The sequence below is a fragment of the Ambystoma mexicanum genome, chromosome 7p (assembly GCF_040938575.1).
Source record: "Ambystoma mexicanum isolate Mex_15411 chromosome 7p, UKY_AmexF1_1, whole genome shotgun sequence".
Classification (NCBI taxonomy): Eukaryota; Metazoa; Chordata; class Amphibia; order Caudata; family Ambystomatidae; genus Ambystoma; species Ambystoma mexicanum.
In genome coordinates, this window is record NC_090939.1 from 225,438,600 (window position 1) to 225,465,366 (window position 26,767).

At 42.2% G+C, this 26,767-nt stretch overlaps 1 protein-coding gene across 14 annotated transcripts in view; it reads left to right on the top strand.

Annotated features, from left to right (window-relative positions):
- Positions 1-26,767, top strand: part of HLCS (holocarboxylase synthetase) — a 1,696,783-nt gene that overhangs the window by 1,582,544 nt on the left and 87,472 nt on the right. For all 14 annotated transcript variants that reach the window (XM_069636100.1, XM_069636104.1, XM_069636108.1 and 11 more), the window contains one exon: positions 11,007-11,074. In XM_069636100.1, the coding sequence (XP_069492201.1) occupies positions 11,007-11,074 (68 nt within the window). The remainder of the gene's footprint in view (positions 1-11,006; positions 11,075-26,767) is intronic.

Genomic DNA, 26,767 nt, shown 5'->3' on the forward strand with positions numbered 1-26,767 from the left:
CTGAATCCTCCCCGCTGTACTCTCCCTCACCCATCCCCACATTCCCGGTCCTGGGTGGTACAAAGTCGCATTGTGCAAAACGCCAATAAATAAATCCTGTTTTATGTTACATATTTTGCTAAAATCTAGAGTTTCTTACTTTAAAATAATCATAATTTAGGTAAAATAAAACATTTTCTGAAGTTTGTCCCATTCTTAGTCCCTAGCAGACTTGCTTCACAAAATGCCTTTTTAATAAATCTGGTTAGTAGTTCAACAGTTTGTCGCTAGAGTTGTCGATCCAGGGCACCACCTAAAAAGGCTTATGAAATGTCAACTAATAACATTCATGTTTCACGTATCTCCAAAACATTTATTTTAATGATTTTTAATGATGATATTCTTTTTTTAAAATAAATATTGAGCAATTTGAACATTGTATTAATGGGATTCCATCTATTGCTAAGGTATTTTCTTTAGAAGCCGATTATCATTTTTTTAAGTGCCATGCACACATCAAAACCTGAAATACATTTAGTAGTACAGACAAAGTGTTTATTCACTATTATAAAATCATAATCAATCCCCCAGAGAAACAGCACCTGTAACACATTTTATTTCCACTCAATTAATTTCCTCCTTGTAATCAGAAACATGTGTTAACACTACACCCATAAATAATCCTGCCGACAAAAATCTCTTGAAAGTTGAAACACGTGTCAGAAATTGCTTGTTGTCCCTGGATTATAATACAACATTGGCACACAGTTTGGCAAGCAAAAGATATATTCCGGTCATGTTACGATACAAATGTCACATGATTGTTTAGTGCTTTGTGCTGAATTCTCGCTGCTCCTCAGCCCTTTAGTAGTAAGTGTTATCAAATTTAACCGTACTCAATGTATTGACTTCCAAAGGATGAAGGCCTTAGTTGTTTCTGCCAGAATTTGAACCTGCGGCTCCAAGCTGAATTCAGAGATGGTTCAGATCTTCACATTGATACTCGGGTCTTGCGGTCAACAAAAGCAAATTACACAAGGCTGATTTTTTAATTGTATTTATTTGAACGGATATCAAGGGTACAGGAGTAGGTTATAGGTAAATTGTGCAAGGTGCTCCACACACGAATTCCTATTGATGTGCACAATTCTCAAAAATGACTTTAAACGGGTTGCCTTCCTGAAACTGATTCATTTGTGAACCATGCACCAAGAAGACTACTTGTAAAACTCCCAGCTTCAGAATTATCAACTAACTTGAGCTTTAAGTCAGAGTAAGTTGCCCTTGCTCATAAATCTGGTGCTATTTTTCTTCTGCTAAATAAACACCCTGCACCCCACCAGCATTGCTACTTTCAGACCAATCACCAACTTGCTGATCCTCTCTAAATAGATGGAGAGTGACTTGCTAGGTCTGCTTCAAGCCATCAGTGATCTCAATGGGCACCCTTCAGCCATTAGCTGTGATAAGTTCCACAACAGGGCAGTGAAACTGCGCTTGTTGGTTTTTAGGATGGCACCTTAGCTATGGTGGATAAAGGTGATGGGATTTTATTGGTTATGTTGAACTTTTCTGCCGCATTTATTTGGAATATTGGGAAGCGCTAAATGGTTATATAGTGGCTTTGGAGTGCTGACAAGTAGGTGGGGGAAGGGAACATTACCAGTAGGAAAGTAGGAACAGTATAATTGGTGGCAAACATTTAAGCTGCATTCCTGATACCCAGAGCAACTGCGTACATAATTGAAATAGATAAAGGAGGTTCCCTGTGCTAATGTTGAGGAGGAAGGGACCTACGAAGAGATGGGTTGTCAGGAGGTTCCTCAACTTCGGAGGACAGGCTGTTCCAAAGATGGGGCCCTTGATTGATAGGTTGTTCGGTACAACCAGCCTGTTTGATGCAGCATTGGGTTTGGTAAGCCATAACGTACTGCTTGAAACCTTATCTTCTGATACCCACATGTCCGTTGGTCCTGTGAAGTGGGGTGGGTCGATCTTTTTTAGAGGGGAGAACAGAATATGTGCAAATTGAGCCTTTTCAGTCCTCCATATGGTACACCTCAGCCTCTCCAATACTGTTCAACATCTGCGTTAATGCACAAATTAACATCCTCAAGTAATTTCCTGTAAACATCCCTTCCTATCCATATGATACTCACATTTGCATCCCACTTACTGGAGAAAGGGGTAGAATTGTCAGAGCTTATCTTGTTTGGCACAAAAGGAGGCGGAACCGTAAAGGGATACGCAAGTCACTTTGAATTACCTCTCCTCAATCTTCCCCTCAAAGCTGGTTGGGAAGAATGTGAGTGTGCTTGTGAACAAACACATGACTATGAAATCTCTTATTAAAGTTAATAGCTGTTTTTTTAATGACAAACCACAAAAATATTGTTTCCCTTTTCTATGGTCAAACATAGATCCTTGATTGCAGGTGCAGCTATTGACTCTATGCTGCACTACGCCATTGCCTTGGATCCATATCTCCCAGTGGCCATATTGGGTAAGCTCCAAAGAACACGGATTGCATTTGCTTACCTTGTGCATGGATTGCACAAACTGGTTCATGTTTTGTTTCAGCTTGCAGGAAATCCCTGAGTTTGCTGGGCTTGATGAACAGAGTCTAGTTTAAAGTAGCCTGCCACACTTATAAATGCCTAAATTACTCTGCTCCTTCCTACCTTGACAACATTTTGACACTTTGTGCTGCCACTCAGGAGATAAGGGGTGGTAACCAACCTCTCTTATTGGCTGAAGTTTTGAAGCGTTGCTCCAAAGAGGGTGACCCCTTTGCTGCACAATTGACCAAAGTGAGGAATCCTCTCCTTTTTCAGACTGTGTGGCTTCACATCACTGACAGGAGTTTTTGTTAATTTTGCTCAAAATACTGTTTCTAATGGATCATGTCCTAATCTTTGATACATCCAATATCTTACTTACAGCTTCTGAACCTTTACAACAGCAGAGGGTTTGCAGTGCGTTGACTCGATGTCTCTCAGCGGCTTCCATCCCGCTCTCGGCCATGACATCGACACTATCTATAAATAGCACCCACCGCACCCTTTGCCTCAGTTCCGTTTTTCCGCGGCACAACATGCTTTGAGCGGTTCCATCGCCTCATCGATTTTCAACTGCGTTTTTCTCAAGATCTCGAGTTATGTCTCCTCCAAAAACAGTATGACGGACCCTCTTCAGGCCCTGGCCGGGGTTGCACAGGATCCCTTTTGGTGGGCCTGCAAGGAGAATGTGTTGGAAGGGGAAGCTTTTCAGCAACCATGGCCGGTAGTCAGACTTCTCCATCACAGGATGGTGAGCTCACATGGACGATCCGACAAACGGCAGGTCTCTGTCAGAGTTCAAACTACACATAAATCTTTTAGAGCGGAGGACAATCAGACTGGCACTGATGGCCTTTTTTCCTTCTGTGTGAGGGAAGAATGTCCTGATAATGAAAGACAACACAGTGGCTATGCATTACCTCAACAAGTGAGGAAGTGTAGGGTCACTACCCCTGTGCAGAGAGGCACCGCAGCTGGTTATAGACACTTCAAGTAGGAATCTCGCTATTGGCTGTTCCCTTGGATGGAGAAGAGAAGACTACAGTGGATGCTCTGAGCACAATTTCCTACGTGTGGGAGGTAGTTCAGGAAGTCCTACTAGAGATCTTTTCCGTTTGGGGAACCCAAACTCTTCAAGTGGATCTGTTTGCGTCTAGTATCAACAGGAAATGCGACTTGTTCTGCTCTGGGGAATTTCCTCAGAGGGCAGTTCTGGGGGACGTGTTTGAGTGGACTAGGAATTTCCACTCCTGTATGCATTCCCTCCAGTCCCTGTCATTCTGCATGTCAGGAAGTTCAGGAAGTACATGATCCTGATCGATCCAGATTGGGCCAGGAGAGCGTGGTAGCCATTCTTGCTAGAAATGTCCATCTGCCCTCCAATCAGTCTTCCCCAGAGAGTGGACGTACTCTCACAAGAAGGAGGCATCTTCTTCACTCAGAAATCAGAACTCTGAACCTTCACGCCTGGTTTCTGAGAGGTTAAGATGCAAAGATTGGGTCCTCCCAGAGGATGTGATGGAGGTGTTGCTTTCGGCCGTAAATCCAGCAATGAAAGCTCTCTACCGCTGCCATCGGAACAAATTTTGCACCTGGTGCAGAGCTAAAAACATTGACCCTTTTACATTTGACACTCCCTCTGTGTTATTTTTTTTATTACATCTGGCCCATCCGGGGCTTCAGGTGTCTACTGCAAAAGGATATCGGGCTGTGCTATCGATTTGTAAGTGCTTGCCTGAGCAGGGTGCTTTCTTTAAGGTTCCCATTGTGATTCAGTTCTTTAAGGTATTGACAAACCTCATCCCTTCGGTACCTTTCATGGTACCGGCTTGGGACCTTTATTTAGTACTACATTTCTTAATGGGAGCCCCATTTGAGACGTTTCACTCATGTCCGCTTAGGATGCTAACCTTGAAGACTATTTTTCTTGTAGCCATCACTTCTGCAAACTGAGTGAACGAGCTTCAAGCTTCATCATGCATACCTCCATTTACTACTTTTTATAAGGAAAAGGTGGTCTTGAGAGTTTGTCCAGCATTTCTTCCTATGGTAGTGTTGGAATTTCACCTGACACAGAATATAGTTCTACCAGCCTTTTATCCACCTCCTCATCCTTCTAAGGTTGAAGAAAGACCACATCGATTAGACCCCACAAGAGCATTAAGCGTTTACATTAGCAGGCTTGCTAAGGTCAGAAAAGACTGCCACCTTTGTGTTGGATATACTGACCATAGGCTGGGTCAGTTTGTTACCAAACAGACCTTATTGCGATGGATTATTTTATGTATCTCTGAATGCTGCAATTTAGCTGGCAAGGATGTTCCTGACAACGTAAGGGCACATTCCACAAGAGGAGTGGCTACATCCTCAGCCCTTCAAAGAGGGGTACTGGTGCAGGATATTTTCAATGCTGCAACCTGTTCTTCTCTGCAGGCTTTTGCGAAACATTATTGCCTTCATTCTGTGTCGTGTCAGGAAATAAAATTTGGCAAAGCTGTTCTTCACAGCGTAAATCAATAGCAAAGTCCTGATCCCACCTCCATCTATGAACTGCTGGGGAGTCTATCAAAGATGTGGATTCTGTGGGAGGACACGATCCATTAAAATAACAAATTAATTAGCCCTTGTAATGCTCTTTCTGATGGATGTTCCTCCCACAGATTCCTCATCACCCTTCCAACCTGCCTCGCTATCCTTGGTTGAATTTCCATTGATTACATGTTCCTCTCTTTCAACACCTCAGTGCTTTTTTGACCTTCGAGATGGCTGTGCAATAAGAGGGGAAAAACTTGAACTGAGGCAACTGGTGCGGTGCGTGCTATCTATATCAGTGTCGACGTCACAGTCGAGAGTGGGATGGAAGCCGCCGAGGGACCTCGAGTCGACGACTCACGGCACCCACTGATGTCGAAAAATGTTCAAGGTGGAAGCATAATATAGGCTATATCAAAGACGAGGAATCTGTCGGAGCAACATCCATTGAAAAAAATGTTATAGATACAACTCATTTGTCTCAAAGAGAATGCGATGACCAGCGGCCAGAGACCGAGGGGTGGACTGGAACCAAAAGAAGCCCTGGAAATAATTTTGAAAGTGGCCCCATATTGCACATTTTGAGCAAGCCTGCCTCTTCACCCATAAGAAAATGTGGGGATATAATCTGTAACCACACAAAAGGTGCCCATGATGCAGAGGGCCACCAGGAAATCTGCAGAGTTCCTTGTAGGCCAATTCACCACTGGAGAGACCCTTGAGGATATCTGCTGTACGCACATGTAACAAATCAGTCAATCAATGCTCATGAAAATGAATGCACATCATTAAAAACATAGTGTACAGACGAAGGCACACGTGGCCTACACAGTGATCATTTGGCACTTTATAGGCAACCTTTATTGTGGGAGGACTATTTTGAACAGTGTGCTGTTGACACTGAATTACAGAAACCCGATGTTACGTCTATGCATGGGAACAACGTGGCAATACGAGACAACACCACGCCACAATTCGAGGTGCAGGCCTATAATGTGTGCCCACAGAACCAGACGATATGCAAGTCAAGTCCCAAAACTGTGATGAATGGTTTTGGAGTCCGCTATTGCACATCTTCTGGCATGTGTAACGGCCTTCATTCCTTGGTGAAAGATCAATATATTACCTGTTTTTGGGAACGTGCACAGACCCTCCTCATGATTAGCAACAACGCTCTTCTTCATGCTGGACATAATTTCCTCTTTAAAATACATGGCTGGTACAGGGGCATTTTGCAACGAAGGTCCAAGACCCTACAATGTTTGCTTTTTTTGTGAGTAGCCCAACTTTCTATGTGCATGTGTTCCGGCATGGGTTTTTCTCTAATATGCATTGCCTAGGCACTCCCATACTATATATGTAAATACTTAATTTTACTATTCCTTCCTCACCCCGTGCCTCCAACATACACCTTAAGCTTCCCCATGCATTTAGCGCATGGCTGTCTTAATAATGCCCGTTCTGCACAGAGGTAAACTCTACTTTTTTTTTCTAAACACAAAGTCCTACTCCTACAAACAAAGGCTTTGTAGCTAGGGTCCACAATATCACCTGCTGTTGCCTCTGGACCACAAGGTTATTGTTAATGCACAGGCTGCCATGGCCATCTACTATGAGGCTGCCTCATTTCCTCCAGCTACCACATTCTTGATGCCTCCTTGAGCTGCTACCTCTCACTAGCAGGCTGAAACTGTCTGCTTACCTCTATTCAACTTCTGCTTTCTCTAGTTTCTTCTGACACTGTCTTACTCAGTTTTCCTGGGGCCTAGGGCTACTTAATTACAGCCTGGGGCCCTTGGTGTGTCTATTCAGATAGCAAAGCAGGTTCCGGGTATTGCTCAGTTGTTGGAGAACACAGAAGTTTAAGAAACCTGTATGCAAAATCATATATAGCCTTCCTCCTAACGACTTCCACCATGCTGTCCAGGAACTAGTTCTCTCTAGGCTGGATCATGGAAATGCTCTCCTGACTGGACTCCCGAAAAACACCCTTGCCCCCCCAACCCCAGCAAGTCATACACTGCAGCTAGACTCATCCGCCACCTACCTAAACATTCACCCCCTTGTATTCAAAGCCACCCCCTCAAAGCTCCATCTTACCCTCATGTCAAACTCAAACCCATCACCCACACAAACACCAGACAAGCCAGCCAACAACTTCACGTTCCTCTCTGCAAACTCACATGCACACAAACACAAGCTTTTACCACTGGGCACCCAAGGCATGGAAAACCCTACCCATTCACATATGCACTGCATCCTCAAACACGACTTTAAGAAAGAGTCTCAAAACATACCTGTTTCCCCACTCATAATAACCCTGCCCTCTTCCACTGCCATCACTTGTCTATAGTATCCTTTCCTGAAAACGTTTTGTAACTTATTTTTATTCAACTCCCACCTTTTCAATATTTGAACCATGAAAGGCACTCTGAGACCCTCTGGGTAGGGCCAGTGCTAAACTTAAATGGTAGATTAAATAAAACATAAAATAGACTGACTCTGGAGGCTGGTTCCATGACTGCAACTGCTCTGCCATTACTTCCAGTGCTTCCATAATAATCGTGTGCAGAAGAATTAAAACAGAACTTCAAAAATCTTTAAAATCAAGCTTTGCTTCCGGTGCACGCGGCTGGGATTTCTTCTCCATCTCTGGTTCAGAAGCTCTATGGGCTCCATAGTTTCACTCCTGGGCTCTCTCATACCTACAGAACCTAGGAGTGTGGTAGATGAGCAAAAGGGTCTGTTTCAGGGAGTGCAGAGCATGGCCGGGAGGGGTGCAGAGTGCTGGGTGGGTGTCAGGGCATGATGACTGGTGGCTGTAGTGTGCACAGCATAGCTTCAGTCTCCAACATGTGGGTGTGAAAGCTGTGCCTGAGGATGTGGTATGGCATTTATAACGCGCCTATACACAGGTGTTTCAAGGATGCGCTGAGATTTTACTCAGGGAATGGCTCCTCGTGGCTGGGGGTCTGCAGATTGTTCAGGGTACGGGTGAGGGCGTGCAGAGCAAGGCTGGGAATGTGACTTGGGGTGTGTACAGATTCCGCGGGACATGCAGCAGAATATCCCTACGGTGTTGTGTATGGCTGTGAGAGTGTGGCAGGGATATCTGAGGATGTGCAAATATTGAGTGTGGAGAGTGTCAAAAGTTCTGTCAAAAAACAGGGCAAGTTCTGGACCCAGTTTTCAGAACCGTAATAGTGCAAATGCCTTCATTTTGATGTTGGCCCCTTAAAATATAGGTGCCGGGAGACCAGGTGTCTAAAAGAACATTTTTTAGCTCTGCTGCTTCTTGAATGCTGAGGTCACTGGTCCCAACCACAATCGGTGGAGAAGATAAAAACATGATCCTCTGTGTTGGAATGCCATTGCCACATCAGAAGGCGTGACACATGATCGCAAGCAATCCTCCCATCAGTTCACCCTTTTTACCCTGGCAATTGTTCTCGAATATGTGCCTTAATGCTCTGAAGTTTTTATTCCAACGAGGCCTTATAATCTCCAAAAACATATCTTAGGCGCCAAGACCGTATGCAAAAACTGTATCCTTGTAAGGGAAGGAACCCGTGGGACACTCGTGATTATTAGGAAAGGAGGGGCTTCCTGAGAGACACAAAGGAGCTTATTCAGAAAAAATTAGTAATTTAGCAGCGGGACGTCGTTATTTTGTACACTGTAATGTAAGGGGGTCCATGCTGCCAATTTTTGGTCATTTGTACTTCGTGGTGCAAATGTACAGGGCAAAAGGCGCCATAGAAGCATCTACACCTCCTTTTGCCCTTCATATTTCCACTCAGCAGTGGATCTGTTTGCAAGGAATTTGGTGGGTTTGGGTGGGGGACTGGCCAGTCGCCTGTATAAAGCATTTGTGTCGCGTTATCAGGGGAATGATTCTTTAAGAGAGGAATGGGGCAGGAGAATCGGATTGGATATCACAGAGGGCTTATGGCAAAACATGTGTTTGAATGTGAAATTGTGCTCGCTGGGATTCACAGAAAGATCGAGACAGATTACAATTCTTAATCGAATTTATTGGACGCCTGAGAGAATGTGTAACAGGGTTGTTGGAGAGTGCAGATTGTTGGAGATGTTCATGTGAGATTGGTACGATGGAACATCTGCTATGGTATTGTAGGCTGGTGAGACTGTTTTGGGGTGAGATTGGACGTGTGTGTGATGAAGTGATTGTTGGTCTCCCGGTCTTGGATTTTAGTGTGATCATATTGGGGAGTGATGAGTCTTTGGATGATCTCACTCAAAGTGAGAAGAAGTGGTTGTTCAGAGGGGCGATGACTGGTAAAAGAATTATATTGAGGAACTGGAAGAATGCTTTGACATTGAATGTGGGGACGTGGTTGTCTGAGATGCATGAATTGGCAAATATGGAGAGAGTGATGTATAGGAGACTTGGTAAATTGGCTTTGTTTGAGAAAATATGGGGTAGATTTTCGTAGTTGTTTTAAATTGACATTATAGTTGTTTGGTGGGGGGGGGGTAATTGAGAGATGTATTTGAGATGTTGGGGATTTAGGGTATTGTATATCTCGCTGTGTACATAGTACTGTGTAAAATGTTGTGCTTTTCTTGTGTGTTTTTTTTCATGTGTTATTTGATATACGCTGATTTTATTGGTATTTGTTATGGATGTTGTGTAAATAAAGTTTAAAAAAAAAAATGTCTACTCCGCAGTGCAAAGTGAGTAAATGCGCCAGGCATGCTAGGTAGCGTTTGCTTTTGATTGTGAGCGCCGCTTGCCATGGTCACATGGCAAAAGAAATATGCAGGGCAAGCGGCACTCACAATTACAATTCAACGCTCTTCGCCTTGTTTTACTCTTCAGTTTTGCATTCCACAATGCAAATGTTCAAAATGTCACGCAGGGGTCACAACAGCATATACGTGCAAATGTTAAAGGTCCCCCTGCATGAGCCCCAAAGTGTGCAAAATATATATACGCATAAGAGTACACGTTAGTGAAATGTGTTACTTTATTTCATCATATATTCAATGATGCCTTTGAAACGTCGTATTTTCGCACAATTTTCTAAACATATGTATATGTCTATGTAGGAGTTCTGTTCATTTCACACTTTGATTTCGCTCTCACGCTTTTGCGCCACCCTGGCACAAAAAGAGTTTATCAGCACTGTGTCCTAAATACATAGTGCATGCATTGCCATCTTACATGGTAGCGTACACACCAAGGCATCGCATGTAATGTGTGGCAAAATACTGCTTATTGGGGCACGGCTGTGTACACACAGGAGGATTAAACTCCTATGAATGTGCATGGAGTAACCAATAATGGTGCTATGCCGAGCGTTGCACGGTGTTGGAACACCCATTTTTTTTGTTGCTTTCTCGTGCAGCTTACTTTCTCATACCGCCATCTCTGAAACTCCCCTGCCCTGACCCTCATCGGCGCTCTTACTGTGATGCCCCTCGTCATTTTAACACCTGGCGAACTATAGGCCACAGGAAGTTTATTAATTGAATAAGTATGTGAAATACACTGCAGTTGCTTGTGTTGAAAATGCACTGCGTCCGTTTTATTACCCCATTGCACAGCAGCCAAGTGTTAGCCTTTTTATGAAAGCCGCGCATAACGAGCCTTTATGGTTAGTGGGGAGTTGTAATGCAGTGGGGAATGTAAGCGAAGCCAGGCCCTGTTCAAGAAAGTTTTGTTACGACCAATCCTTCGGAATCATGCGTGAAGCTTGGCAAAGGTAAACTAAATGTCATCACGGTCCTTTCGTGTTATCACACTATACCTTCATGGATTCCTCATTTTCAAGTATTGTGCCTAGGTTTACATATTTTCAAAAGGAAAAGAAAGACAATAAAATAATAGTTACATTTGAATCTGTGTTTTTTGTTGTTGTTGCGATTTTCTTTCAAGCTGACGGACTTCTTTCTTCCCGCCATGATTCACAGGTTGCTGATCGACCTGCCACAGGAAATGGGGTTAATCGCTATCGCGGCTCGACAAAGTCAAGGCAAAGGTTAGTAATAAAGGAGAGCGTCTGGGCAACACGAGATGCGGGCAGTGCAGATTTCACACTCGCCTGGTTCGTCTTGGAGGGAAACGCTTGTGTAGTGAACCCCAGCCTCGAGTGCACACCCAGAGGCAGCGTTCTGTATAACCTAGGATCTCTGTGAAGTAAGCAGTATGAGTAAGGTATGAGTAACCTTTAAGAGACTGCAATTAGCTGTATAATGAAGCAACTGTGTTCTGAACAACTCTGCTCTTTAATATACGTTCATGCCTTTCAATACCTTGCATATTTATAAACTGTATCTGTATCATGGAAAGCAAATAAAATCATCACGTACACTCAGTCCAGCAGCAAAACCTAGCCCATTTCTGCCATACTTTCTCCTCGAGAGTTCAGGGTACGAGCAGGGTTGTAGCCTGGGTCGGACTGGGGCATACAATTGTCCCGGGCACCAATGAAAAAGGGGCCCACAGTTGCAAATGGCAATTCATTCCTTTTGTGACAGTCTGTTTGAATAGTACACAAGGAGTTTTTTTTAATAAAATGTGATGCAAATTAAAGAATATTTATTCAGCAAAAATGGTCTAAACTACTAGCTGCATAGTGAAGTAACTCATCAAACTGGCCCATATTGGCCAAAAAAGGTGCCCACTTTGACCCACACTAGCATTTTGTATTTTTGCTTCGGGCATTGCCCTATTGACCTGTAAGCCAGTCCGAGCCTAGTTGTAGTTACTCAAGGAACGTTTCAAGTTAACAAATCTTACTGGGCTTCTCTCGTTTACTGACGTTTCTCGTGGGTGTTTACAAAGAGACAAACCTTCTGTGTTTACTTTGTGAGGTTGTTTGCTAGGGTTGAGCCCCAGTACTTATTTCTGAGCACCAGCACTTAATGTCTCAGTTGTTTCAATTATGATATGGTGTTTTGAAAAATGTATTTGTTTAAATGTCTGTCAGTATTAATCGCAGAGAAAGCAATAACAGTGTGAACCATTGCAGTGCTGTGCTAGTTACCCAGAGCCTGGCGATGACAGTGCTAAGCACTCATGCTGGACATCTCAGCATGTTGGCCTGGTCTGCCTATAGGGCATTGGTGTTGCTCCAAGACTGTAATAACTGGCAGCACTGCTGCAGAGTCTGCGACTCAGACATGTGCTGGCAGCAGTCAGGCATCCAAGGTGCCTGTTGGAACTCACATATATATGTGTCGGTATAACGCTGGCTTTGCTGTGCCTCTGCAGGCTCCAGCACTCAGCTAGTACATGAAGACCTTGTGAACTTGGGCACTTCCCCTTTTGCTTCTGGTATGCAGCCATCATGCGATGCACCAATATGCAGGTGTGTTCCAGGCCAGCAACCCACTGAGTCTTAAAACAAATTCTGGCACATGACTGTAATCTGTACCACGCAATCACAGGGGCTATTAGTAGGGCGGAAGGGCACTGGGCAGAGATAGGACAACACCAGGAGAGTCACCTGCCAAAAGCACCACCAGAGGAGCAAGGGCAAGGGCAGGGAAAGGTCCACTGGCAAGGAGTGTCTGTGCTGAATGCCAACCTATAGTAGATCTTTATGTGACAGTCAGGTTAATCAATTTAGTAATTATTTTGTCTTTATTTGTCCATCACTTTACTATATCATGAAATCACTTCTGCTCTATTTTCTGTAGATGGACAGTTAAAATGTTCCACTGGCCACCAATAAAATCAGAGGAAATGTATAACGAGGGAGATGTTTCAAGACCCAGTTAAACATTTTTTTTTTATTTTGAGGCGCAATTGTTATATTCTGTTATTTTGGTTGGTATTTGCAAATCACACATCTGCCATGGATGGTGCAAACATCACCCCCCAATTAGGCCGGTGAGAGTTGCAACTGCAACCACAAATATGTTGACACTGTGGTGGGCAGCAAGCTGCCCCCCTTAAGTGGCACAGCTTTGCCAGAACATACCTGGACTCTGGGACTTATTTATTTACAATTTAAAAACTGCAAAAATAAGTACATTGGGCATTGGGAAAAGAAGATCCCAGCCTTGTCAATTGGCTTGCCTTTCCCTTTCGCTGCATGGGGGAATCAAGTTGATCTGGTAATTTATAGGTGGGGGAAATAAAGGGTTGATAAGTGTCCTAAAAGTAGCTCATCTACATAGGTCCTTGGACAATGAGCAAGGGTAACATTATTGTGCAGAAAGCCAACTTTAACTTTAGATTCAAGCAGTGTCACTTTTACCACCAAGTATAGTAAAATGATTGACAAATTGTCTTTGAGTACATTATAGAGGACTCCAACTGTAGTAATGTAAAAATCAAGGAAACACATTCTAACCCATTTTTTAACTATGACCATTAAAAACAAAGCAAATGGATTGATATCTGCTACTTAATGTCTGTGATGAGCACAGGACATTGAGCGATTGTAATTCCAAGAAGCACACAATGTGACTTGTTCAGATTTTTTCAACTTTGTAAAATGATGCAGTTTCACAATTGGAAGTGTGATTGAGATGCACGTTTATGGCCAGTCTGGTGTAATGTCTGTTGTATGCATATATAGTATATACATATATATTTTTCAGTGAAGAAACATTGGTTAAGAGAGTTAAGGTGATCAGATTTAACACAATAAAACCCCTGAAATTCAGCACTTATTCCAAGCAAGTGCACCTTAACTTGCAACCCCTGTTACACAGTATAGGACCAAAATGATGACAACACTGATTACATCATTGGTGACATCCCTTATTACATCATCCATGACATCACTGATGGTGTAATTAATGACCTCATACACTACATCACTGATAAGATCACTAATTATATCAAATTTGACATTACTGATTATATAACTTACAATATTTGTGTTGAGCTCTTTTGATACTTATTTTATTGCACTTAATAATAACCTGACATGGAACAAAACAGTCATACACAAGTATCATATGATTATGTGTGGAACATTCATTTGTAGTACTTATTAACATATACAATTTAAAATAAAAAATATGTAACGTTATACAAATGGTTTGAATTTCCTGTATTAGTAAGCAATTACAATACTCCATTGAAGGGAAAGTACCTGATTCAGCTAAATCTATTTTGGGTATTTCAAACATAATATAATAAGTACATGTAGTAGTAAATAAAAATAAGAGTAGATATAAGTAGAAACATGTTTAATAGTAAGTGTTGTGAAAATAGTCAATGTTCACAATTAAATGTTCACTTCTCACTGTAATAATATTACATGAACATTCTTTTCTGAATGACAAGTTTTATGAAAAATAAGCACATATAAAAAAGTATGCGACAGTGGGCATTGTGATAGTATAGCATCTAAGAATTCAATGTTTGGTTAATATTTTTTAAAAATCACTTACTTATACTACATAATTACAATTCTAGAAAGGAAATGAAGGTTAGAAAGTAAATATTTAGTTATAGACATGGCAATTTATTAGTAATATTTTTAGCAATTTCTTTTGAAAATAAATTATGAATTTGTATTAAAATATAACAGATTTCCAAAGTACAAAAATGCTTATATACTATTCTTCTTTGTAATAATGTCTGTATGTACTTACAATTTTGTACCATACATTACATTTAAAGAAACAAGGGCAGAAAACTATGTACTATTTAAGTATGACATATGTACATATATCCTATGTAACAAAGCAGAGTTGTTGTATTTTAAAATGTAGTGAATCAAAACAGTGATATCAGTAATGTCATGTCTGATGCCATCAGTGATGTCATGTATGATGTAATTAGTGATGTCGCCAGTGATCTGTGATTTCATCATTGTGGTCATACAGGAGCGCAAAGTTAAGATGAATTTGCTTTTGATCTGAGTGCTGATTTTCAGAGGTTTTGTTATGTTAAATTTGATCCCCTTAACTCACTCTAATCCAAGGTTTTGTCACTGAATTTCAAATGTTTTGTTGCTATTTTATTAAGGTTACATCTGATCACCTTAACTCTCTCTTAAGTAAAGTTGTTCACTGAATTTGAAGGGTTTTGTTATACTGTATGTTATTTGGGGCCCACTAGCCATAGCCTTTCACCATGGCCACTGTACATGTTGCACCGATAGGTTTCTTGGGGCTGACTAGCCATGCAAAACAAAAATGTGATGGCTGGAAGATTTTGAATTAATCTTAACTACTGGCACAGCTCTGGGCAACCCTCCAGGCCATTGTTTTTAAGCCTGCCAAGCCATTACAGAAGGGGAAATACCATATGCAAATCACGCTTGGTCCCACCCCAAAAGGGGCAGTCTAGCCCGACCTGCTAAATCACATCCCTCTGCACGAGACCACAAGCATCCCCAGACATGTTTCAGCCTTGTTGGGCGTCCTCAGTGGGTCTCTAGGCCTGGCAGACTCAGGACTCATGTCTGGGCATACCCGTTCCACTCGGGGTGATTCAAGCAAAACAAAAAGGTGATGGCTAAATGTTATGAATTAATCATAACCACGTGCACAGCTCTGGGCAACCCTCCAGACCATCGTTTTTCAGCATGCCAAGCCATTACAGAAGGGTAAAGACATATGCAAATCAGGCGTGGTCCCACCCCTTTTGGCAGAGTCCAGGGAAAAATCTCAGTTCAAGGCCTACGCCTGGTGCGGCCTGAAGAATGTGTTCATGAAAGACCTCCCTGACAGCTGCCTCTACTGCCTGCATCCAACCCACACCATCAAAGAGTGTGAGATCTGCCAGTCGTTTTCCAACAAAACGCTCTTAGACAGCCACCGGAGGTTAGTGGCATGGCTCGATGACACCAGGGGAGGGGAGGAGCTCTGACTTGGCTAAGGTCTGCAGTCATGCCTCACAAGGCAGATCCAATACAGCTTACCACCTCTAACAAGAGGTCAGGGTCGCATGAGGAGGCATCTCGAAGCAGGAAGAACACTCACACTTCAGCACCCTCCACTGATTCTTCTTTGAAGAAGTATGCTTTGTCGATGCCGCCGACCACTCAGAACAAGTCTGTCTCCATGTCAAAGGAAAAATCATCGTCCCAGTAGTCCAGGTCTTCACCTATGACTCAGCCGATTCTATGACTCATGGCAATTCTTCGGCTTTTAAAAGAAATGCCCTGTCAACATCCACATCGACTCACACAGAAAATCTTCAACCATTGACGACTAAGACAACGACCCCGTTGAAGGCCATTACTTAGACGCCCTCAACGAGTGTTCGAAAGTCTTTGATCACAACACTGTAGACAACCTTGATCAACTCTATTTCAACTACGATTAAGGCGATACCTGTGGCAACGTCGGCTCGTTCATTAGCTCAGCCTTTCCCCCTGGCTGCCTTGCCCAGGCATGTTCGCCCTCTTCCACTAGCTCTTGGGATCACCCCAGAAAGAGCAGGTTTGTCGACTATTCTACCAGAAGATATGAGGAGGTCCTCTCCAACTCTAAATTGGACCTGCCTCTGCCTAAGGCTCCAGGGGTAGTCCCTCCTGCCATTTTTAATTGTTTATATTTATTTGTGTATGGTTCAAAGAACCTTTACAAAATTACACAACAATACATTTTTAAACAAGTTTACAATGCAAAACATTATTAAAAATACGGATCAAAATTTTTTTTGTTGTATTAAAAGACAATTTATCATTAAAGCATCAAAATCTCTCTTTCAATTACTTTTAAAAAAACAACCAAGGCAAAAATGAAGGCCTTCTCGTTGCCTTGCATAAGTCGACTCCAAAGTGAAATCTTACAATCTTCATAATTCACATTGATAAATCTTAAAAAGGACTGTCCTTGCATCTCTAAAGAAAGGACATTCTAGGACGAGGTGTTTTAGTGTTTCTTTTTGTTCTGTGCATTTAGGAAACCGACAATTAGAAGTGCCCTGTTTGTTTATACCGATTCCCCAATACTTTGTTCGTTCAAGAGTATGATATTGGTTTAGCTTAAAACGCATGTAGTACATTCTAGTTGTGTTACATGGGAACATCTTAAGGTAGTCATTGCAACCATCCCTTTTGTGCGGAAATTTCGCATATTCCATATATGTGGTTAGAGTAGCAATTTGTTCAATGGTTTCACACCAATCATTCTGAAATAGCTTTTGTTTCACATAATTTGGACGCCTGTACAGATCTTCACTATCAACACAGGCTCATTAAAGTTTTTTCCATAGTTCCATAAAAGCTGGTAATAGAGCTAGAGGAGCAACCCTTTTTAAAGTCAGAGAAGTCTTGATAGATGGAATTGTCAGGGTAATTCAACAGTTTGGAATAGTTGGATAAGGCACGCCATGTAAATCTGGTAGATAAGGAGATAAGACCCATTTCGTGTCTAATGATGCAATTGAGAATAGATAGAGATAAATGCAAAGCTTTTTTGACCATAATGCCCTGTAATGAGTCCAGTTCCTTGTGCAGGCTACCAGGATAAATATCCAGTGCATATAAGAGAATTGGTTCCACTTTTAATGTCAGGAACTCAAGAAGTGGTAGGATTGAAAATTTGCACAGTTTGGAAAAAAATGAATTTCATTTGGCTCAGTAGAGGCCTGGCTTTTTGCTTTAAGTAGTATACCCATGAGTTAATAGTAGTCACATTACTCAATCGATATCCCAAATAAAAGATCTCTTTTAATTCGTGTATAGGCATATCACCAATACTCATCTAAATTTATTGGGCTTTTTACCCGATTGAAAAATCATAACATGAGTCTTGGATGGATTGGGGAAGAGATTGTGATTATAGGCGTATCTTGAGAATAGGTCCAATTTAGTTTTTAGTTTGAAGACCAGCTGGAGTTAATGCAAAAAAAATTAAATCATTACGAAGGCTAACCAATGTAAACAAAGTGAACAGAGCCTTGCAGGATATGTGATAGCTGATTCCCAAAGATCGTCCATATCGGCAAGATACAAATTGAAAAGCAGTGATGCAAAGTTTCATCCTTGCTTCAAACCAAGATAAAGGGGAACAGATTCAGTTAGGGAACCACCCCGAGTCAAACGAATTCTACATGATGTATTTGTATGAAATTTGGTAATCCAGTATATAAAATGTTCTGGAATTCCAAATGAATGCATTTTATTCCATAAGACATGCCTCACTTCTGAATCAAATGCGGAAGACATGTCGATGGAGGCACTGTATACGTTGCCAAGTTCCCTTCTTTTAACGCCAGCAATCAGATGGGCCATGATTGTAGCATTTAAGGTTGTTCCCAACTGACGCCTAAATCCAACTTGACATTTTGAGTAGATTTTGTGGGCGGATAGATATTTTTACAAGTCATGGATGACTAAGATGGAAAAAACCTTTGCGGCTGCATCTGTCATGGATATGGGACGATAATTCTCAGGTAAACTGGACTCACCCTTTTTATAAAGGGTATAAGAATGGAAGTGACCCAAGATGTTGGAATAAGACCCTTTTGAAGAATGCTGTCAAATTTAACTTTTAGGATTTTACTCCAAAATATAGGGTTTGATCTATATACACAGCTTGGAATACCATCGGGGCCCGGAGCACAGGAATTAGACAGTTTCTTAATGGCCCACATTATATCATTCGTGGACCAAACAAAATGATTGGACGAAAGAACCTGAACTATGTCATCATTTCTGTTATTAAAGCGGGCCGGTATTATATATTTCTCCTTAACGTAAAATATCCATGTTTCTGCTTTTATTTCACACTTGTGAAATCTGTCTGGTACATTTCCCTTTTTCAGGGCAGACCAAATGTCGCGTGAATTGCGGCAACAAATTGCTTTAATCATTTTACAATTTTGCTCATTATATTATTCCAAATGGACACCTTTAATTTTAAATTTAGAGTCACGAATAATACGCTTCTTTATTAGTATGTATTGCGAGACCGGTAAATTCCTTATTTCTAATCTTCTAATGTCACGATTTTTAGATATTTTTAACATTTTGATGTTAAAATTGAATCTGTATTTGTGAATAGGCACGGAAAGGTGTGTTTTGGCTCTGTAATGATTAAGAGCATCTTCGATGCAATCCTTGATAATTAAATTCACGTGGTCAATAGAATATGAGTTTATAGACTCCCAGTTAGTCACACTTTTAAGCTGATTTTGTACTCGCTCTGCTAGCTTCCTACATAAAGTGGGATTCCATCTTAAAGAAATGTTATCCCTTTTGGTTTCAATCAGAAGTAGAAAGATGTTAGAGTGCCATTGATCAATATCAAGTGAAGTGGTAAGAGCAATTGGGGCATGACCACTATAGATAATTTCCCCAATTATGGCCAAATCAGTTCTGGATAACAGTGAATCAGAGACACAAAAGAAATCAGTTACAGAACCAATTTTACCTCTTCTCCAGGTGTGTACATTCGAAGACTGACTAAATTTGATGAATGACATACCCCAATTATCAAAATAATTTCGAAAGTCTGCCCCTCTTTGCCAACTATTTGAATTGGATTGCTTACGCGCAACATCGTTTATAAGCTGTCCATTGCATTGTGAATTGAAATCCCCGCCTACAATAATCTCATAATTGGAGTACATGGTTAAAGCTTGATCAAAACAACAATCTAGATTGTCAAAGATATCAAGAATCGAATATTTCGAGGGATTATAGTACACATTGATTATTAGGATTGCGTTTGTCTCGCATTTATTGAGGCATAAGAATATTGCTAAAACATGAATGGATGAATACACCAAGGTTGTCGTACAAGCGGCGGCATTATTGATTGCGATAGCTAAGCCACCAAAGGGCCTACCACCTATGCCTTTAGAGGCGGGGGAGCAGTATGAATGGTAATCTGGGATAACTAATGGTTCCATTTTCATTGTTTCTTGGAACAGAATAATTGTTGGTGGTTTTACAAGCGTGGCAAGCCAAATATAAATATTACTGAACCCACACAAGTTCCAGGAGAAGACATTAGGGACGGATTTCTCCTTAGCCTATGGTGTAAACAAATCTTGATTTGCCACAAATATCGTTTTTAGCAATGGTTCTAGCCATGCCATTTCATTATTGGTACGACTGATTGTCAAGAGTTGAGATATACAAGATTTATCATTTTTGGCACTAGTTGTCAGGTCACCATTCATTTTATGCTCATTGAGTTACAGCGCTGATTTGCATATAAACAATCATCTGCCAGTTTTTCATCATTAAATGTATGCAATGAGAATCCCATTTCTGAAAGTTCCCTTCTATAAGACAAAATAAGTTTCAGTACATGTACAGAAAATAAGTGACATGTCATGCGAAAGTTGTTAATAGGAGCCAAGGCAATATGATCAATGTCGCTGGATGATATAATTCTTAGTGATGGAATTGCATAGAAAAGATCCAAAAGATATTTTCTGTTAATTCGCGCCCCATGTAATATTTCCTGATTGCCCTCAAGCCCTATCATGTTAAGGTATTTCTTATTAAGAGCATATGAGCATAAGGATATGGCTTCATTAATGTTATCTTTTTCAAACTGACTACTACCTATATGGGTTGCATTAGTCTGATCACTTTGCTCAGATATGTGATCTTTGAGATTTAAAATGCTTTTTAGATCAGTTAGATTTTTACTACTGTGACCATCCTCTGGTCCCGCAGACACAGGTTAAGGGACAGATAGAGCATTTGCTACTATTAAGTGTAGAGAGTCAGAGTGCACATTAGATTCATTCCCAGAAGCTTTCGTGTTTAAAAGCTGATTGATTATTTCAATTGGAGGAATGCCAGCTGTTAATGCTATACGCATAGACTCTTGCATATTTAGAACAGTAAGATTGCTGCTCTGCGATGATTGTTTGTTTGTTTCATGTGCAACACAGACGGGGACTCCAGTTACAAACTCAGTCTGTGCAGACGACTTACCAGTAGTTGGATCATTAGGGAGTTTGGTTTCCTTTGCACTTCCATTTATGGTAATAGGTAAATTATTAGAATTGATAGCTTGGGTAGGCACCAGATTTTTTTGTATTGCTTCCAAATGAAGCGCAGAAGACTTTTTAGCTACCCCTCCAGTAGGTTGGTTGGATGCTTTGTTTGAGTCTGTTATATGATTGGGAAACTGTATAGAACTATTCAAAGTTGTTTTCCTACCAACACTATGAAAGTAATTGGGAAGTGTTTTTTGGATTTTCGTTACATCCCCTTCATTCTCACTCATGTTAGTTGATTCATACTTTGGATCATGTTGTAGCACAGTAGCTGCAGGTTCAGCGTGTACCTCGACTGAAACTGTTTCAAGATTGTCGCAGGGAATTACTATTGCTTTGGCTTCTTTCGTCTTATCTCCATTTTTACAATCAGCACCTAGATGCGATTGGCATTCCACAGAGAGCTGTGCCACATCAATCGCATCCTCACCGCCACTGTCCAGGCTCACCAAGTTTTTTTAAAAATATTTTTGTTATTTTTTCATTGGCTGATCTGTGTTGTTTTTTCCGCACGTTTGACGCAACGTTTTTGATTTTTGCAGAATTTTCTAGATGCGTAACCTATGTATTCAGATTCGCATTCCTCACTGCTAGTAGACTGTTTCTGTTCTTCAATGATTTTAAGTAAGACTGAGGGGCTATCAGCAGATTTTGCTGTCTTTTCTAGTGGAGAAAAAGGATTGGATGGATTAAGCATGATTCTGAGTTCGACTAAGGTGGAATTTATAGTTGTTAATTCATGTCGTATTGACATATTTTCATTTGGTGATTCAGACTCAGGGCCTGCTGTATCAACAGGACAGAATTCTATAGTCTGAGTGCTTTGTTCATGTATGATCTTGGTCTTGGCCTCAGAAGGTGTAATTGACTTTAGGAAGAGAGCATCCAAAGCAAGAATAAAACCTTCCATCCTATTCACCTTAGAATCGATCTCATTCATGGTATATTTAATGTCTCTCAGTTCTAAATGAGTGATGTCATGCCCTTTATCTCTCTCTGGACTTGAGTGAGATTCTGGGTGGGAAGCAACACCACAGTTGCTCATATTTGCCCTGAACAGTGGTGGATTAGTGTTAGGTGGCAATTGTGTATTCTTTCCGGATGCATTTTCTTGTAAATCATGTTTTCTCGGAATAAGTGGAGTCAGCAGGCCGATAGATAGTCTGATGCGAGAATCCAGGTCGGCTAGTGCTTTAATATCAAAGTCGCTATTAAGCGAGTTCCCTTCTTTGTCTGAACCTGGAGCCACAACAGTCAATGTATTGGATGTTGTATCCTGTGTGACAGGAATAATGTTACCGATGTCGGCATCACAATTTAGCAAAGATGTAGAGCATTTCTCACTCATAGTCTCGTTGCCAAAATTTGTGGGTGGCACCATGCCTGAACACTTTCCACTTCTGAGCCCGTTAGCAATCTTTTATTTATATTAATCAAGAGCCTGACACCTTGCAATAGGCAATTTGTAATGTATGTTATTGTGTTCAAAGGAATATCAGTGCGCTAACAACGCTCATACATATACACAGGTATCAAGGGCACACAATTCCGACCTTGATTCTATACGAATAGCACAGCATAAGAAACAAACAGAGACAAAAAGAAAAATTAATAATAAAATGAAAAAGAACTTCAATACTTTGTTCGCACACCCGCACGCCCGAACAGCCAAAAACAGCCTCTTTCACTTGCAGGCACTTGTGGTGCACGCGCGGTGCGCGTACACGGCTTATTTGTAAAAATGAGCACCAATCCCAATGGGAAGGGGGAGGGGCCGCAGGAGGCGCAATGGATTATGGCTGCAAAGGAAATAATAGGTGGTGAGGAAAGCTGGTAGAGATGGCCAGCAACACAGTCAAGAGACACTAACACTAACTCCAAAACACTAACTCCAGTGAACAGGTCACAGTAATGGGACCAAAACAAAGTTATTTACTTGTTGCAGTCCAAAACGGCACGTTACGAATGCAGAATGCTTCCTCTTGCCGACGACATGCAGTAATGTTATTGATAGCAGTCAGTCAGTCGGTCGGTCCAGGAGAATAAACGTGCAAGGTCCGCAGTCAAACAGCCTCTTTCACTTGCAGACACTTGCAAGACACTTGCAAGTGAAAGTGCCATTCCTCCTGCCATTCCTACAGCTCCTAGAGACGTCTCCTTGGACATTCTAGTCACCTGACAATCACTGGTGTTGGAACTTTGACACATTGCCTGATCCTTCCACAACTTGACCAGGCCAGAGTGGATCACTTGCCCCAACAAGCCCTCTAATAGACCATCGCCCTCCTATTCCTGTGCGAACACTGACAGACACAGAGTCGGAAGGTGATGATCCTGGTGACACACCACCGACACATGTGAGTTTGACCTTTTTCCTGCAGACGGCAAACCTGATTAAGTTCCTCTGCGAGATTCTCCACCAGACGAGGTTGGATCTTTTCACACACTGTTGTCTAGGGCGACGAAGATGTTCGGTCTAGCTCCTGAAGAGCAGAAGAAAGAGAGCTTGCTTTAACATCGGTGAGAACAGCACCGAAAATCAGTTGTGGCCATAGCCCTGCTAGGAGATATCGGGGAAGACAGTTTGTTGACCATGGCCAATCCTTCCCCAGCACTTTCCACGAAGGAGATGTTTGATAAAAACAAAAACAAAAAAATACAGGGTACCGGACACTGCACCTCCATGTCTTGGGTCACAATCCACCCCAGACTCAGTTGTTTCAGCTCAGTCTAAACGCACTGCCAACCGTTCCTCTGCCTGTTCAGTCCCCCCAGAAAAAGAAGCAAAGTGGCTGGATTTCTTTGGTAAGAGGGTTATCTCAACGGCTGCCACGACCATCAAGGCAGTCAATGCAATGGCCATTCTGTCTAGATAGGACCGGGAGCTCTTGTTCAAGATGGGGCCTATTCTTGAGTTCCTGATGGACGATAAGAAGGAGGAGGTTTTCACCCTACTTTGCGAAGAAGAAGCTGCCTCTGATCATGCATTCTCAGTCTCCGTGGACATCACAAATACCAGATTCTGACAATTGGTGAATGGCGCTGTCCTTGATAGACAAGGCTGGCTCAAGGCTACCAACTTCAAGCCAGAGGTTCATGCAAAGGTGTTTAATGGGTGTTGACCTCTTCGGAAAGAAGGTAGACCATACCTTTTAGACCATCAAGAGCGACATGGACCTTGCAGCAACGGTGCCAGTCCTTTCGCTCTGAAAATTCTCGTTTCTCCAGGACTACAATAGAATATCGACCTTCCTACCACTTGCCATCATATAGGTCCCCTTCCTACTCAGCATCGGACATATACAAAAGTAAGTCAAAATGTTACAATAGACATCCAACCCCAATGTGGCTCTTTGCAGTTCAGGGGTTCAACCGGCTAAGCAGACCTGAACCTCCCTCGGTCCAGTCCCCCCCACTTTCACACCCCGGCGGGATGAAGGCTTTCGCAGTTTATCCACAAATAACAAGATGTCACCACTGACGAATGGGTGCTATCCCTCATCGGGCAGGGCCATATGCTGGAGTTTGTCAAACGGCCACCCACTGTTGCAAAATGGGGAGAAACCTCTACACCTGCTACTGCATGACGTTCCGTCGCTTCTGACAAAGGGAGCCATTGAGGAAGTGCCATCCAACCAGCGGGGACAAGGCGTGTACTCCAGCTACTAGCTAAACCTTCTAAATTCTTAAAGGGTTTTTCTTTAGCATCCCGGGATCCAGAGTATGCATATTTCCATGTCCCTATCCACCAAAAGCACCACCACTACCTGCACTTCATGGTGGCAGGTTACCGACCAGTTCAAAGCTCTACCCTTTTGACTCCGGTCAGCTAAAGGCATAGCCCTGGGAGTGGCTCACCTACAACGAGTAAGGGCACATGTCTACCTGTACCTAGATGACTGGCTGGTAAGAGCTGCATCATTCTCCATGGCTGCCCTTCACACCCCAGACTATCCAATGCCTATTGGCTCTAGGGTTCTCTGTGAACTTTCCAAAATCCTGTCTGACCCCATATCGGCAAGCTCTCTATTTGGGGGCGCAATGCTCTTGTAGGGCGACTCCATCAGAGGGAAGAATAGAATCATGTCTTTCCATGGTTCTGTAGTCTCTCCTGGCTGCCAACAGCTTCTGTCCGCCTCTTGAAATCACTACTGGGTATGATGCCGTCTTGCATCCCCCTATTGCAACACTGCAGACTCTGCATGCAACCTCTCCAAGAGTTTCCTGATGCACCCTGGTGTCAAGCTTCAGGTTCCTGGAAGGACAAGATCTCGCTGATTAATTAATTCAGGAAGTCACTGCACTGGTGGTCGGTCGGAACTCACCTGCACCCTCTCCAACTTACTGTCATGATGGATGCCTCGATGGAGGGTGCATACAGGAGATATGCATGCCAGGGGTCTGTGGGCGGACCAAGAGAAAGCTCTCCATATCTTTTGGCACTCAAGTTCTTCCTTCCACATATCAGTATTGGGTTGTTTAAAATTTCGCAGACAACACCACAATGTTTTATGTACGCAAGCAGGGAGGCACCAAATCTCTCTCTCTCTCTGTCTCTGTCTCTGTCTCTGTCTCTCTCTCTCTCTCTCCTTGTCTCTTTCTCTCTTTCTCTCTCTTTGCTGCAGGACTGAGAACTGAAACACCATATGTTCCCCGTTCCTTTTCACATCCCCATTGTTCAGAAGACGATGGTGGATACCCTCAGCAGGGAACTCCGCTCTTGTCACAAATGGGAGCTCCAGGAGTGCTGGATTTTCCGTCATTGGGGCACTCTGGAAATTAACACATAACTTCAACACATTTTCATGTATAAAGGGACTTTACAAGCGAACCTCTACTTTCTAACTCTGGAACTAAACTTCGATGACTTATATAAAAACAATTACACATATCTTAGACATATTTATTCGTGAAAACGATATGCCATTACAATTAATGACCATGTGTAGTTTAACTTATGCATAATGTGAATACGAAGTGTAAACGTGTATCTTAGTGAAGCAGCCTCGCGTTCAAACCAAATGTCTGGGGGTCATTCCGAGGTTGGAGGTAAGGAATTACCGGCACCGTTAAGGGTGCCGATGCCGGTAATCCCTTACCTCTGTATTCCGAGGTCACTTTGCGGGTCCTTCCTTACCTCCTGCTTTTAGCAGGAGTAAAGTACGGGACCCGCAAAGGTACTTCGGAGGTAATTACGGTACTGTAATTTACGGTGCCGTAATTACCTCCTTCCCCATTCCCATTGAGCCCTATGGGGCAGAAATGGGAATGGGGAAGGGCAAAAAATGAATGGGGAATTACCGGTCCCTCCAACCCTGGAATGGACCGGTAATTACTCCATTCACCATGCCGGATTTGGGACGGTTTCGGAGGCAACCATGGAGCTAATTACTCCATGGTTGGCTCCAAACCCGGAATGAGGCCATCTGTGTTAATTGGCAAATCCTACCAAATTTCTAACTCTCACAATTTATGTGTGTTCTCCCAGAAAAGTTGGGTACCGTTGTACCTTAAAAACCTAGGATAGGGATTTCCATGTAACTCTGGCAGGAATGAAGCTCATTCTTTCAGAAACTATTATGTACAGTTCTAAAGAATTGTATTCAAGTGAGAAGTTTACTGCATGTTTTTTGGGGGAATGCACTGTAAGCAACATTTTTGTTTTTTACAGAATCCACAGTCGATTAACCTGATTTGACAAAGATAATTTTAGGATAATCTATATTTTCCACACAAAATCCCGGATTGCCCCCTTTGAAATCAATTCCCCAAAACCCTCCCAAAAAATATC